General features: G+C 42.5%; 2 protein-coding genes across 2 annotated transcripts; both read right to left on the reverse strand.

Moving 5' to 3' along the window:
* Positions 1–86: 86 nt before the first annotated feature.
* Positions 87–6410, reverse strand: gabpa (GA binding protein transcription factor subunit alpha). The gene is made up of 10 exons (XM_080838620.1): positions 6330–6410; positions 4884–4986; positions 4433–4577; positions 4206–4290; positions 3307–3531; positions 2737–2931; positions 2323–2379; positions 1985–2110; positions 1477–1669; positions 87–787 (listed from the first exon to the last, which is right to left on the reverse strand). The coding sequence occupies exons 2-10, from the start codon at positions 4958–4960 to the stop codon at positions 571–573; spliced, it is 1320 nt and encodes a 439-aa protein (XP_080694746.1). The 5' UTR covers positions 4961–4986; positions 6330–6410; the 3' UTR covers positions 87–570.
* A 2114-nt stretch (positions 6411–8524) lies between these two features.
* Positions 8525–11042, reverse strand: jam2b (junctional adhesion molecule 2b; the record flags this gene model as incomplete). Its single annotated transcript, XM_080839663.1, has 7 exons — positions 8525–8724; positions 8939–9047; positions 9638–9825; positions 10214–10363; positions 10501–10611; positions 10718–10783; positions 11024–11042. The coding sequence occupies 7 exons, from the start codon at positions 11040–11042 to the stop codon at positions 8525–8527; spliced, it is 843 nt and encodes a 280-aa protein (XP_080695789.1).
* Positions 11043–16292: the final 5250 nt, after the last annotated feature.

Here is a 16292-nt window from a genome sequence, read left to right on the forward strand (position 1 = left end):
AGAGAAAGAAGAGTGGGGGAAGTAAACAAGAATTAAGTGTTACACAATTCTCAAAAAAACACTTGTTGCTTTATTGCCCCCTAGTGGCCCAACCCTATAAGGCCCACACCTCAAGGGAATCGGACACTCAACATAATAAAAAAAAGAAAGAAAAAGGGAGAGAAATCGATCCTTTACAAATGGAAAATATCAAAATACACTGCCCTCATGGCTATCAAAAAACACCGATTATATACAGTGGAAATGCAGCTAACGCAAGCCTGCAGTCAGAGAACAAGCATACAAAACCCATAAGCGCACGTATAGAGTATCAATGCTTCCCCTCACACAAGCATACACACTCACACCCCGAAAGAGGGCACAGTCGAGCACTCACCCACACAAACACACACTCACCCACACATACACACACACGCGCACATTCCTTCCAGAAGCTGCTTGTAACTTTTGCACAAACACCCCTTTTCCCCCTCAGTCATCATCTTCTCATTTGACTCCACCCCTCGCCTCAGCCCCGTCTCCTCATTGGCTGAGACAAGAGTGATGGCGTGCCGCTCCACATCCTCAAGCTCAGCTGTCCTGAGCGGTGGTGGCCAGGGTTACCGTGGTGAGGGGCTGGTGGATGCCGTGGAGCTGCACGCGGGACAGCTTCTTCTGCTCGCACTCGGTGACCAGGCTGTTGAGCTCCGCCGCACTGTAGCCGATCAGCGTCCGCAGGTCGCACACGAACTTGTAGACGAAACGCTTGCCCTGCACCTTGCTGATCATGTCGCCGTCGTAGTAGTACCTGCAGAGCAGGAGGAGGAGGAGGAGGAGCGGAGACAGACGAGACAAATACGCGGAAACTTTAAAACAGGCAGAGGAGGTGGGAGGTCTTAAATCACAGCCCAGCTGAAACGGATGCAAGTGCCAGCTGCTACTGCTGTTGCCGCATGTGCGTGTTGTGGCCCTGAGCACTGGTGTGCGGTTCAATTATTAATTACATGTTCCATAATGTGGCTCTGGGTGCAGCTCAATTATTCATGCCCTTGCGCTGTTGCATAACGCCAACAGCAGCACAGCATTTCATTTGAGAGAGAAAGAGAGAACACCAACAGACATCAAAGTGAAACCGGCAGGCAGTGCTGAATGTGAATATTTGTGGTGCTCATGTACACCAGCAGTTTTTAGATCTTTGCTCACTGTACAGAGCTGCAGAGGTATATGAGCTAGAGCAAATACGAGGTAACTGCAGTGCTTTAAGCGATGAATATGTGTATGTCTGTCTGTGTGTCTGTCTGTGTGTGTGTGTGTGTGTGTGTGTGTGTGTGTGTGTATGTGTGTAAGTATATGTATGTGTGTGTGTGTGTATATATGTATGTGTGTGTGTGTGTGTGTGTGTTTGTGTGTGTATCTGTATGTGTGTGTGTGTGTGTGTGTGTATGTATGTGTGTGTGTGTGTGTGTGTGAGCAGTGACTGCAGCCTGACGTACAGACCTGAGGGCTCTGCTGAGCTTCTCATAGTTCATGGTGGGCTTGTTCTTGCGCTGGCCCCACTTCTGGGCCACTAGCTCGGGCTGGTTCAGCTTGAACTCGCCCTCTTCGCCCACCCAGGAGATGCAGTCCCGGGCGTCCTTATCCGTCAGCAGCTCCAACAGGAACTGCCACAGCTGAATCTGCCCATTGTTACCTGACAAATGGCCAGAGAACACCAGTCAGTCAAACAAACACACACATAGATAGACATACATTTATTATATATATATATATATATATATATATATATATATATATATATATATATATATATATATTATTATTTTTTTTCAATGCAGAAGAGCTTACGTCTAACCAAATAGCTCCTTTGCAGACATGACATAATGGTCATAGCCAAGCATAACCATATATCCCCTCCATGTTGTGAAATATCCCTTTAGACATGCCATTTGGATCCCTTTAAGATAATACTTGTAAATCTCTCTGGATGCCAAAGGCCCACAGGTACCTGTGCGGTTGCCAGGGGAACTGCGCTCTTCTCCGCTGATGCGTGGTGTTCGAGGGCCTTTGCTCTGTTTCAGCACCTTAATGGCTGTGGGCGTCTGCATCACAGGGGCGGGGATGATCTGGACCGCTGGAAAAGGAAGTCATGGGAAATGGAGTCTTAACACGCGGAATGAAAACAAGCTACTGCTATAGATGACAAGACTCTGAACTGAACAAAGGTTAAGGTGAATGGACACAATGGATGAACATACTGGTAAGATTATATTAGGTTAAATATTATGTTATTATGTATATTACACATTAATATGTTATTAGGTTATACATAAAAGTGAAACCCACGCTGGTCAATAGTCACTGTGGCTTCCTGAACTGCCTGCTCCTGGCTGGCCAACACATCTGTAGAAGGAATCCATATTTGATCAGTTAAACACAACACGAGGAAAAACCTACTAAAGACCTACTGATATTCTGCTCACTTATTATACATTAGTAACATTTACAAGACAGCTTGTCACACATACACACACCTAGATTAAAATGATTCTAATCAATGACAACTACTATCACCAACACAAAAACCAAATTCAGTTCACAGTTACAGAGGTATACAGGTACCACAGAAATTGAGAAGTCTACTGTCAGCTGAGGAGGCGCTCACACAAACACACACACACACACACACACACACACACACACACACACACACACACACACACACACACACACACACACACACACACAAGTAACACTCACATTTGCGCAGCAGTTCGAGATGGCTCCACAGGATCTCTCCGTTGGGAACACGCTGCAGGAACTCGTCCTGGTTCAAGGTGCAGAGGTCACGCCCCGGGATGTGAATGCTGCCCACCTCCATTTCCTCGATGCTGAACTCCTTCATCACCCACACGGCCCAGTGGATCACCTGGTCTGCCGTCCACTGCACCGGGTCTGAGGGACGAGAGCACTGCGTTAAAGTCTGCTTTAAATACCTCCACTAAAAGCCATCAGTCAATACAAGAGGTTGACCATAGGTACACTTGTGGATAGGCGTATCTGAGTCTCCTAGTGTGACAACCTCTTTAAAAGCTTGTATAGGTATGCCAAACTTGCTAAATAAGTTTACTATATCACTGTAGAAACACATGCATTTTCCACTTATAATGTTTATTCAAGTGAAAACAGGCACAGGTTAACTTGTGACAGGTACACTAAAACATGAGTGACTTGGTGTAATACAACTTTGTCTCGAGTTTTGAATAATGTTGGTCAGCAGACAGGGACAAAACATTCCCTACATGCATCTGTGCCATTAAGTCCATTTACCGTATGGGATGTTGAGGCGGACCTGCTCCTTCCTGTAGCCCTCTAGAGCGGCCGCCCACCGCGTCACCTGCTCCGACGTGTCGTCTGTGATGGCCGAACGCTCCACGGCGATCATCTGACCGTCCTCCATCAGGTGGGCCTCCTCGCCTGCCGCATCCGGGTCGATCACCACCTCCACCGTCTCCACGGGCTTCACGATCTCCAGGATGTTCAGCTTCATCTCATCTGCAGGGGAGTGGGAGGGGTGAGGAGGAGATCGACAAAGGGAAATAGTCAGCACAACACTTCCCAAAAACAACCACAAGAAAATAACGAGCAAAACCACAACTTTAGATGAACTGTCAATTGGTGACAGTACGTACTAATGTGTCTGAAGAAAACAAGATATTTAGGACGCATCTTGGCATTTTCTTATTTCCACACTCAAATACCTGTATGCCAGTGTAAGAACTGAAAACGGGCCCGATTTTAAATATTGTTCCTTGTTTTTATTGACTACATTTCCCATACTGCTTTGTTTGGAGTCAGGGAACCCCTCCTGAGGATCTCAGGTTACACACTCAGTTTTCAGTTAGAGCCCTTAGTAAATAAGAGGAAGTATGATGACTGCAGGATTCAATTGTTTGGACTGTCGTGAGAAAATAAACGAGCAGCAACTGTGAGTTGTGGACAGATGTCGCAAGGATGGCTCAGACGTCAACTCAGTCATATAATAGACAAGGCCACTACAATAACGTGGTTAAACAAATGTTTAATGTTAAAAACTAGATACAAGCAAATATGACAAATTTCAACTTTTAAATGGCTGAACTTACTAATGATAACCAAGTTTCATTGAATTAACAAAAAAACAGCCCTCTTTGTAACCGCCCCCCTGCCCCCCAGAGTATGTATGTTACCTGGTCTGGAGATGATCTGCACACTGAGCTGTACAGTGCCATCTGTCTTAACACCTTGATCGAACAAGCTGTGTTCTGCTGACAGCTGTGTGTGTGTGTGAGAGAGAGAGAGAAAGAAAGAAAGAAAGAAAGAGAGAGAGAGAGAGAGATTTACACCCATACACAACCAGGCATATTTACTACTGCAAAATCCATTTGTTTCCATATCGCCTCGTTGTGTCACATACATGAATGTCCTGCAGGCAGATCTCATAACCATCCAGTGGGATCTGGAGCCGAGGCTCCAGTAGCTTCTTGAGATTCCCGACAGGCTCATTGATGTCAATGTCCTGAGTGATGAGCTCAGCTGATGTGATGGTCTGCTCCTCGACTCTGGAAACACAAACACACACACACACAGTTACAGATTAGATCATGACAAGCTGACAGAGCATCAACTGAAAATTGTCTGAGCTTGCGATGTCACTAAGTGCCCCATTGGTGATTTAGACAGTCTGTCTTACATGCCTGACAGAATAGGGTAATACAATGGCCACTGTTATAATGATGGCAAACGTTTCCAGTCAAGATACTACATAATTCTTTAGATTTATTAGTTACCAAATCGTGTCATGACTATTTGAAACACACATTCTGTAGATGTACTTGCACATATCTAAGAGGAATAATGTCACTCACCCCTCCTCCACACAATCCTGTTTTTCTTGACCATCAATCTCAATTTCTATCATCTCTTCTGTTTCACTTTTTGACATCTCCCTTTGAATTTATTTTTGACAATCTAAAATGAAAGCAAATTCATGTTAAACAATTCAAATACAACTTTAAATGGGTTAAAATACCAAGCAGTTGTACAATGGGTCAACGCATTTAGATTTCAGTATCAACTTTAGCTAGTTATGTTTAGTCCGTAGCGCAATAAAAGCATGAATGACATTCACATCAAGCAGGGAACTAGCGAAATTCATTTGTGAATAGGAACAGTATCGACCCTATGTAACCTGTGGGCCCATATAGTCATCACGCAACACCGAGGCCTTGTCCATGTGTAGGCCCTAATTAGGGGTAACTCTTTAATCGTTTGAGAGGAACTCAAACAAGCATTTCATATCGACACGTCTAATAATCAGTCATCGCAATCGTAACGGTGTGTTTTGATCTTGCAAGTTTAATGGCTAAGTACGGGCAGAAATACCTTGCTAGCCATCAAACTGTTCGCCGTCATTTCACAAGAGGGAGAGGCGTATCGACGCGATCGCAGATGATGTTTGGAAGAAACCTTTTTGTTAGTTATTGTTCACGATCAACAAAATCGTAGCTGTAACGCTGTAACTTTAATCGAGTTAACTTCTTAGAAGACTTTTGATTCTGGAAACTTAAAACGGAAATGGAAGAAACGGAAACAAAACAACAGAAGGGCAATGTAAAAGCAGCCGGAAATCCTGGCCAAAGTCACGGTGCTGTCAAGACTTCCGAAAAAATGCTGCGTGAAAACAGATGGAATAGTGGATTGAATAGTGGTAAATACTCGCATTCTATCCAATTTGTTGTTAGATAACGTACGCCGTAAAACGTTTTAAGCCGTAAAAAACTATTTTGTTTGTCAGCTAGCAGCAGTAAGCTAACGTACTACAGGCTCACGGCGTCGAAAACTTCGTAAAACCTAAGTGGCTAACTACAGCAAGCTAACGTGTAACGTTATATGGTTTATGATTGTGGTCGAGTAAGTTGATTACTTTCATTTACACTTCGGCGATTATAACTTAACGACATGTTTGCTGTTTTGGTTACGTAAATAAGATCAATATACCTTTTAGTAGAACAGCTCAACTCCGCTCGACCAACAATCTTGGTTTGCCTGATAGAAATTCCAGACTCCAAAGTTAGCTAGCTAGCTAACAAATTCTGCTTACCAGCATCAGCTATCTAGCAGCTAGCATATCTTCCATAAATTAAGCTGGTGCATCAGAGTTTAGCATGCTAGCTGGTAGTTGTTTGGGCCACGTTAAAAAAGCGGGAAGTTTGTGTAAGTGTAAAGGTGCATCACGGATCATTAAACGATGCTCGGAAGTCCTTTGGTAGAAGATGCTATGCTTGTACAATTCATAACATCTGTGTACATACCTTTTGAAATCGAATAACCAGCGACGTTGAGGCCGAAAAGGTTTTTGGGTGTAGCCTGTAGCTTGGATGCTAGCCTCCCTCTACGTTACACCGTTACACTCCTCATGCTGGCTAGTTTTTGGTCAACAAGAGGGGGCGGGGATGAGGGGAAGACTGAGGTTGCAAGGATTTCAGCGCTCAATAAACTCGTCCTTGTTGAAAAGCAAAAACTTAGTGACGTTTTATAATGAACATTAGCTAGGTATGTTTGTACACTCGAGGAAAATTGCAGCCATAGTAAGATTTCCAATGATCTCGCATAAGTTGCACATTCTAAGCCCTGTGTTTGCTTGTAGCTGCGTCATAGGTAAACCAATAATCATTTTGTTCGCCCATCTTAGCCGTAATGTTTAGCACTTGAAATGTACTATACATCAGTTATTCCTGTCGTGATTTTTTTTTGTGTCCTGCTTGTTCATTGTAATAAAATGAGAAATGTGATATTTAAAATGATACGTATGTTTCTTGAAAACCGCAGATAGGTCTGCCTCACGCCAGTTTAAAATGCAGTACTGAACATTGTTATTGCATTGAAATGTATTCAGTGAGACTTACACACTTGGGTCTAGTTTTGAGCCTATTGGCATGGTCTGGAGACAATCTCCTTCAAATATTCACATTTATTAACATCGGTCACAAGATATTTAGCACTTCCTGTATGATTTTATTCTTGGTATAAAAAGGCTATATAGTCAGTTTTAAACATAAATAAAATGGAAAAACACACAAAACAAATGAGTAATGGATGACGGGAAGTCTCTTCAGGTCCAATTGTGATTTAATAGAAAAGTTTTGACATACAAAACTGGCAAGTTAAAAACAATGTGTAAACCTGTATAAAAACACTAGTGCATTTGGGGGGGATTCCTGGCAAGACATACATGGAGGTTTTAGAGGAACTGCATGTGATCTGACATGCATTAGTGTAGTCTGAACACTGGAGGATGAGGAAACGAGCCCTTCTCCAGGAAGCTATCAAGACGTGGGCCAGGAAGGGCGTTGTGGACAGTACAGCTCAGGAATATGTTGGACACAGTTCGTTGGAGGCCACCATCCCAGTGCAGGATAATTCAAAAGAAGAATGGGGTCAACTCCACCTCTGCATTCCTGTATGTTGGCATAGGTCTACAAGCAAGTGATTCCTTTATAGCATGAAGGACTTGGTGTGTTTGTAGAATCTTGGCTGTGGAGAAAAGTTTCAATTATTTGTGAACAATTCATTTACAGTGAATAGCTCAGTTTGCTGATTTTAAATGTGACTGCGGTAAAGTAACCTATAATGAATGCATCTGGAAAATTATAGCAAAAACAAGAGTCTCTGAAGAGATACTCACATCCTGCATAGGAGGGCTGAAGTTGGGGGGGTTTCTAAGGCAACCACAAAACAAAAAAATGAGTTGATTTCTGTCTTCCAAATGACATGTTCTAATGTCTTACAAGAGTATACACAATACAACATTCTGAATATCTGCTTGGAGCCAATCATGACTGCATTCACCTAAGACTGCTCTATTACATTTGTGGTATTAAACAGACGCAAATCTAGATGGCCTACTTACCGTTTTTGTTTGCGCTCTTCTGTAGAAAACAATGAAAGGGCGTTAATATTTATTTCTGTGGCATTCAGCATTATAATGTATGAATCCCCTTTCCCAATGTTTGAGGTTGCAGTTTTAATCTAATATGTATCTTATGAATTTATTTAATATTAGTGTTCCTACAGTAACCCATGGTAAAAGACAGACTATAGCCTCAGCAAGTTCAAATTCTGAGCCATGTGTTTTAATTACTATTTAAATACTATTCCATTACTATTACAATGATTTTACCACTCAAGTTGAGTACCAGCTATGCTGTCTGAGTTGGTCTGTTGTATGACCTTAGTTTGTATAATGGGAGTATGCAAAAATATGAATGTTATGTGTCTGCTAGATGCACATCCATTGTACTTCAAATGGCCACATTTGTCTTTGATGAGAGTATCATCGGAACAGCTTATTCTACCTAACCTCATTCCAAAGATTCCTTCCAGTATGATTTGACTTCAGCCAAACCCAGCTGATCAGATGATGAAAAGCACCACATCCTTTGTGTGTGTGTGTGTCTGCGGCATACGCTAGCATTTCCAGCGGCCCCATCAGAGGGCAGGCTGGCTGTCAGTAAGGCTGCGGTAATGCGGCGAGCAGTGTGTGAGGCTGCCAGGGCGAGCAGGGCAAACTACAGAACTCACTCTGTCTGCGGCGGCAGCAGCAGCAGCAGCCCCGTCTGTAGCAGAGACACGCCCCCAGACAGCACAAGAGGAGCAGGAGGAACGCCCCTGCTCCCACAGCGATGAGCAGTGGCAGACTCAGCTCAACTGAGGGAGAGAGGGAGACAGGGAGAGAAAGAGATTCATCTTGGTGTATATCACACACACACAAACACTCATACAAACTTCAGCTAGCACCGTGTTACACTTCATCTGCCTGTTCATCACGCACAGGGAAAGCTTCAATAAAGCATGAAGGTTATCACTACATCAGTTTACCATTAATTCCATCTGCAGGTCATCTCCATACCACTGTACCTACACTCCTTGACTTTCATGTTGTGTCCTGCACAGCTCTTGGGTGGCCCCACGTCATTGGAGGATTCACAGCGGTAGTGTCCGGCGTCAGCTTTAGCAACGGCTTTAAACTTCTGCTCAAAACAGAGGAGGGTATTTACTTTTTGCACGCAGTGAAAAGTTATTTTATCCCATTTAAAAAAAAAAAAAATGTTTATGGAAGAAGAATCAATCTTTTAGAATCTTCCCTTCTTAAGAATGAAGGGAAAGGAAGTTGCAGAATAGAGACTGCAGACATGAAGCATTTCAACACTATAAGGCCAGTGGTTACGAGCCGGGGGACATTTGTTTACATGTGATATGCTGTTAAATAGGACCGAAGTACACATGAAACTACTGAGATAAAGTATTAGGTCCCCTCATCTGTCAACTCATCATATGGCCGATTTTTGGACTGTTATATTAACCTGCAAACAGCTTTTCTTACTTCAAATGAAATAAAGAGAAAAAGTAAGCTGCCTGTACCAGGAAGTAAGGAGTATCCAATCAGTGCATACCTACATCATTAAGTCATCCTTCCCAAACAGTTATAAGGAATTGTGTCAGGGGGCAAGTATATGTGACAGACCTGTAAGGATTCTATTCAAAACCATATTGATGTGGAAATCAACAGAAACAGCGTATTTCTGAGCACTGAACCATTCAGGCCTGAAGTGTATCTCACCAGTGTTCCTGTGTGTGTGTCCAGGCTGTAGTGGCTGTCAGGCGTGTGTCCCGGAGCCAGGGGCTTGTTGTCTTTGTACCAGCTGTAAGTGGCGGCAGGGACACTCAGTTTGTCCTTGCAGTGCATTTCCACAGCCGAGCCACTCCGCACTGTCTCAGGGACCTCACAGGATGGGGTGTGAGGAGGTACTGTACACCAAGAAAGTGTGTATGCACAAACAGACACACACACATAGTGAGGGAGAGAGCTGTTTCTCTTTTAACTTTGTGTTGTGTCAGTGCTTCCTTGTTTAAAGATGGCTGAAGTAGGTCTATGGGTTGATAACATTAAACACTTTCACTAACTGGATTTATAATCTGATTAGCCAATAAAAGTGTCTTCTTGAATCAAGGAGGTTGAGACAAGACGGTAATTTATCTTACACAGTCACTAGACCACTAACACACAGAAACTAACTGCCTTTTATTTTGGAAAAGACTAAAACCTTTAAGACTGAAAGATACCAAAATCGCAAGATACCAAAACACAGATTTGAAAAATGTAAATGGCACAAACAGAAGACCCCAGAAAACACACCTAGTACATTGAGGGTGACGTTGATCTCTCCCAAAGGGACATGATCCAGCTTAGCAGTGACTTCACAGCGATACACCCCTGAATCCTTCTGGGTGACGCTGTGCAGAGTCACCGTGGCCCCATCAATATCTGCTCGACCTGCGTAGGGCTCTAAGGACAGACAAAATGCCTTATATACCAGGAGGCAGTTTTATCAGTGGCAAGGACAAAAGGTTTGACAGGAGAGGTGATGTGAGGTGGGGTGATATGAGAATTTTTAGTTAGGAAAGTGAAATATCCTCCTCTACCTCTGAAATTGCCATCAAAATAAACAAACGTGATTCCCTTCCCGTTCTTCTTCCACTCGATGCGAGGATCGGGGTCTTTCTCTGTCTTGAACTCGCAGGACAGGACAGCATCTGGGAGAGAGAGATAAGGTGGGGGAGATCAAACGGTCACAGAGTCGTCTCTGGCTCTGGCACAGAGGATCATGTTACAGCTGGTCAGCCGCATCCTCCTACTTACTGGAGTTCTCATGGGCCACCACCTTTGCCTTGCTGGTGCTCACTGCCACTGAAGCTGTAGGTGAAGCTGAGGAAAGGTGGAGGACAGTTAGAGAGAGAGAGAAAATGAAGGTTGGTTAGCAGTAATTTGTACATTCCAGAGCATGTTCTAACATACCTGTGTATATATCCTATTATATAATGAGTGAACATGTCAATTGAAAAAAAATACAGTTTCATTGCACGAATGTGTGATGTTACAAATGAGAACGACACACACTCCATCTCTGTGACAAGTAAACATACACTGATCCTAACCGACTCGTACCAGGAACGGGCTTGCACATATAGGAATGTGTGTGATGGATGAGCCTGAGACAGCCTATGAGGAGGCAGAGAGCACCCAGACTCGGCGTGATAACACACACACACACACACAGAGGGCAGGGAAGAGAAAGAACAAAAATAGGACAGAGTAATAAAGACTGAGGAAGAATGAGTAAGTTCTGTGTGTGTGTGTGTGTGTGTGTGTGTGAAAGAGAGATGGGGGAGAAAGACTAGGTTCTCCATTATCACTTAAGGTTCCTGTCCTTAATCTCTGTGGTATGTGTGAAATGTCTTTGTGTGCATGAATCTCTGAATGTCTGTGTGTCGGTGTGTAAGTTTGTCTTGGTGTCTATATATACGTGCCTATGCGTGGTCCACTGAGGTGTGTGCAGGGGGAACAAAGGCTCCTTTTTAACGGGGTAATTTAAGCTCCACACTGCTGGCCCTTGAGGGAGGGTTAAAATCATACGGCACCCTATAATATCCACCACCATGAAGAATCATTTAGTCACTAAAGCTGCACAGGGAAAACCTCTGACCTCCATGTTACCAGTAAAACTAGCAATGCCCTGCTGGTCCTATGATGGTCACATTGGAACAGTTCTGCTGTGGGTTTACTCACTGTATGCTTTTCATAATAAATAGCAGTTCATCTGTGATAACCACGGCAGCAATTAATTTTTTCTTTCAATTTGTAGAACTAATTGAAAACCTGTTTTGGAGTCTTTCCACAAATGTTGGCATCCCAGAAGAATGACACAGTTAAACACCTATGAAAACCATGTCTTGTATGTAATAGTGTATTGAATAACATAAATTCAACATACTGTCCTGCATTACAATGTATGTCCATTTTTTGATTAATAATATATTCTAAGCTGTTAACATGGGTGAATTACGCATACCTACCCAGCAAGCAAGACAATTGTCACACTGGTAAGTTAAGTTGATATGCTACAAAGTTGACAGAAAGTTGATTGTAATCCATCTCATAATAACTGGTAGATGACTATCTCTCTGAGTCCCACTATCAGCTGGGTCGAGCAGGGGACAGCGACAACATTAAACAGCCATGTCTGATCTGAATGATTGGACAGGCCCTAAGAACATTCCGTCAGTCCCCCCATCTCAAGTTCAAAGGGCATGTCAGAAGATCACATAAACACAAGGACCATGGAGCCCTGCCCCACCCAAACTGCCCCCTCTTCACATGACCCGTGTTTGAACACAATCAGAGAGAAATGTGCATTCTTTTGAATGTGTATTCATTTAAACACACACATGTTATTGCAGGCTAATGTTTTTTTTATAATAAACACTTATACAATACAGGTTATTCATATTTCCTAAATAAAAGCATCTTTGGAATAAACATACTCTAATTATAAAGAGCAGAAGAGTTCAATATTATAGATGTGTTGTAAAGAAAATATATAAATGGCTTTCTTGATGCTTTCACACCAACCCAACAGGTTTGGTTTGCACAATGTATTGCTTTTGTAAGCTGCCATGAGCTAACAATAACTCATAAAAGTCATTAACAATGAGAACCTGCAAATGTATTACCCCCCACTCCAAATTTGCCAAAATAACGTGGAGCTTTTGAGCTTTTAGTGATCCTTGCGTGACTTAAGTAATTTTAGATGTTGCATTGCGTTATAATGCTGTTAACCAGTTATCCATATAATTCCATTACCAAGTCGTTTTCAATGCACAACTCATTTTGAATGTACATAGAAAGAGATTATCGTTAAAAACTTACGATGCAACAAAGTCAGGAGCACTGGAAGTGCCAGAAGTTGCGTGCTGTCCATCTTCGTTGCGCCAGGGCTGACTCCGAAATTGTAAGAGCTGATGCCCACGCTTTGTCTCAAATGTAGAGCTCTGGTCACTTTAAGTTGTGTTAGAAAACTTATGAAAGTGAACTGTGATTTCGATGGCAAGATTGGTGCAATTGGATAGGTCACAGAAGAAGCGCGTAAGATGTTGTTTCAAAGGATGGAATTACTGCGCCCTTTCTCCCCTGCCTACTGCGCCCCTCTTTGCACTCAGGGGGGAGAGAAAGTTTGAAGTAGGCGGGGGCCATAGTCAGCCAGATAGCACACTATAGATTGATACTCTGGAGAATATTCCAAACACGTTTTTGAAGGCTTGTTTGGCTAGTTACGGAGCAATTTATTCATCACAATCTTTAATCACTATAACATTATGTTTCACCATTAATTGGGTTGGGCTGGTTGGGCGTTTCTCTACGAATTTTGTTGAACAATCACGACATTTTATAAAAGAGAGAAATATTAGACGGTTTATTAAACATAAAATCGTTAAATGAGTTGTTATCACGGGTAGAGGAACCGTTAACCTTCAGCTAATTCCAAACACAGGTGGGGGAACAGTATCTGACCACATCCCAGATCCAGCCTGTAGACCAAAAAATTGTCTTTTAGGCCAGCTAGTCTTTGTCAAGTAGTCAAAATGGTATTTGTGTAATGGGGCACTACTGGTCTTAATTGTGTGGTTAAAGTACAAGGCTGAGAAAAGCATTGAGGCCCAAATCCTGAGCAAACTAAGACGATGTTAAATAACACATTTAAACAACCAGGATTATAGCCTAAATAGCAATAAAGTAGCCTACCTTTCTAAATAACATTTAGCTTCAATTAGAACTAAAAACTCTCCTGACTTCCTCTACATGACTCTATATAGCTTCACATGACAGACAGGCACACACACACACACACACACACACACACAGACACACACACGTGCAGAGTGAGACAGAGAGAGAGACTCAAGCCCAATACATACTCAGCACAACAGAATACACGTGCCTCTGTGGTAAACTGTAAATATCCACACCTCAGCTCTTTGCAGAGAAACCGACAACCATAACAAGCATGATATCATTTCTATTTTATGATGGGTAACAAGGAACTCATAGGACAATTAATATCCAGACCTACACCGTATAAAGTATATACACTGGAAGATCTTTAAAAGAAAAACAAGTTTCTTCGACCTTTGCACTTTGATGGCAAACAAACATCTATTAGTCACTTTATCTATGTTATTGGTAACCATAAAATACAAATAAAAAATGCCCTTTCACTTATAGAACTCAGCCTGCACGCCTCTTGCAAGGAAGTGGACAAATACTCACAAAAAAAGTATGTATCCTACCTTGAGGTGAGAGAGTTCAGTGCCATTTATGCCCCCTAATGGTGAGATTTAGGGCATTTACATGATGTTGATCCCAGTCTGGGATGTAGGCTGCTGTAAATCTCCATTTCAATTTAGGCTGTTTAACTTCCCTGTGATGTAGCAAAGCATTCCCCCCAGTTTATTCGGCAATCCCTCTTATTACCCATTAAAATAATTTGCTTGAATTGTACTTTTCAAAATAGAGACCACACAAGCAATACTCTGAGTTGGCTTTATCAATTGTTATACTTTTGTATTTAACATGTATATGACACTGAATCCATGCACGTCTTTAACAGGTCAACTGGAAGTAGAACTTAATGGCAAATAATGGCTACGGAAAACTGCAGTGTCACAAGCAAATGAAAATTCCTTTCAAAGGAAAATTCAGGAACCAGGAACCATGCTGGGAAAAATAATCAAGCATCATTAAGATAAGGGTAATGATTGTTAGAACAGCACTCTCAAGCAGCCATTGGACAGTGTATGACATGACATGAGACATGAGCTCAGACAAGCTATAAAGCGTCAGACTACCAAACGCATTTACAGAAACCCGGAGCAAAGAGCACAGACAACAACAAAACGTCTCATAGAAGATATCACAACAAAAGTACAGTACAGGTAAGTCACTGGGAGAAAGAATATTGCAAGTGAAATATAGCATTAACTGGACATAGGCAGACTCACGCATACGGAGGAAATCACAGGAAATGTAATTTGGAACATAGCTTCAAATGTGGATGGTCATCTTCTGCCAGTAATTTATTTGGGTGTTAGTGATAATCTCAACTATACAACAGACATGTGGAGAATGATTTTTAAGTAAAAGGTAAATTGATGTCTTTTGTCAGGGCTGGAGGTTAGGCTGTACTTAGATGGTAGAGTAACTATTGCGAGTTAATTTCAGGATGAACCATCTAATTTATGAGTGTATCAGAATTATGAGATACACAAAACCATCAGGTGTGGTCTTGAGGGAGACTCGTAACCACCAACATGATTTCCTGTTTCCTATTGTTAGCGCTCAGCTTGGCATAATAAATCTTGTCTCTCTAACCTTTCTTTAACAGAGATGAAGTCATTTTTTCTTCTGGCACTCACCCTCACAGGTAAGATGTATTAGGGTGTCACAAGATAGATTTGTTAATAATTAATTTGTCATTCTAGCTGTTAACCGTTGACCATTTATATCTCAGTCTGTCTCTTTATCTTGGTTGCCTTCTTATGGACAACATTTGCGGAAATAGGCAACAGTGAAAGTAGAACAGAGAGCAGAAAATATTTATTTTGTTGTTAGAATCTTTTCCTCCAGAAAATCTTTCTTTCCTTTTCATAAATGACAGCCTTATAACCTCATCACATTTAGTATCATGTGTAATTAATTTTTCAATCATACAGTATATTGTTAATGAATAGATCTTAAGTAATGGATGAAGTGTGGTGATCCAAGCTTCAAGGACAGTAGTCTCAAGATGGAAGTAACATAAACATAAACACATCATTGACTTTAACATACTAATGATAATTATACTTTTGATCTCTAGTGAGCCTTGGAGTACCAGTACCAGAATGGGTTCCAATGGAGCTACCTCCAGAAGAGGGGGTTATCTCCTTGGCCAATGTGCTACCAGAGCAAGGCCATGTGATCCAGGAGGACGTCAGGCCAGATGCAGGTCTGGAGAAGGTGGAGCGGCCTGCTGAACTGAGCCCTGTGGTTCAGGAGAAACCAGCTGAACAGGAGACTGTGGTCGAGGAGAAACCAGCCCAATCGGACCCTGCAGTTCAAGATAAATCAGCTGAGCAGGACCCTGAGGTACAAGTCAAGCCTGCAGAGAAGGATCCTCAGGTACAGGAAAAGCCTGCGGAACAGGAACCTGAGGTAGAGGCACAGCCTGCGGAACAGGACCCTGAGGTAGAGGCCCAGCCTGCGGAACAGGACCCTGAGGTAGAGGCCCAGCCTGCGGAACAGGACCCTGAGGTGGAGGCCCAGCCTGCGGAACAGGACCCTGAGGTAGAACAGATACAGGAAGCGGCAGAGGAAGAAATCATATCTGAGGGTCCTTCTG

Source organism: Sprattus sprattus (genome assembly GCF_963457725.1).
Source record: "Sprattus sprattus genome assembly, chromosome: 5".
In the NCBI taxonomy this organism is placed as follows: Eukaryota; Metazoa; Chordata; class Actinopteri; order Clupeiformes; family Clupeidae; genus Sprattus; species Sprattus sprattus.

Bases quoted from the DNA above. Each gene is read 5' to 3' on its own strand.
- gabpa (XM_080838620.1), bottom strand. From the start codon at position 4,960: ATGTCAAAAAGTGAAACAGAAGAGATGATAGAAATTGAGATTGATGGT. The intron at 2,111-2,322 runs GTGGGTTTCACT...TTCCTTTTCCAG, and splicing joins CACAGTGACTATTGACCAGC to CGGTCCAGATCATCCCCGCC. The intron at 788-1,476 runs GTCTGTACGTCA...CCTGCTCTGCAG, and splicing joins AAGCTCAGCAGAGCCCTCAG to GTACTACTACGACGGCGACA.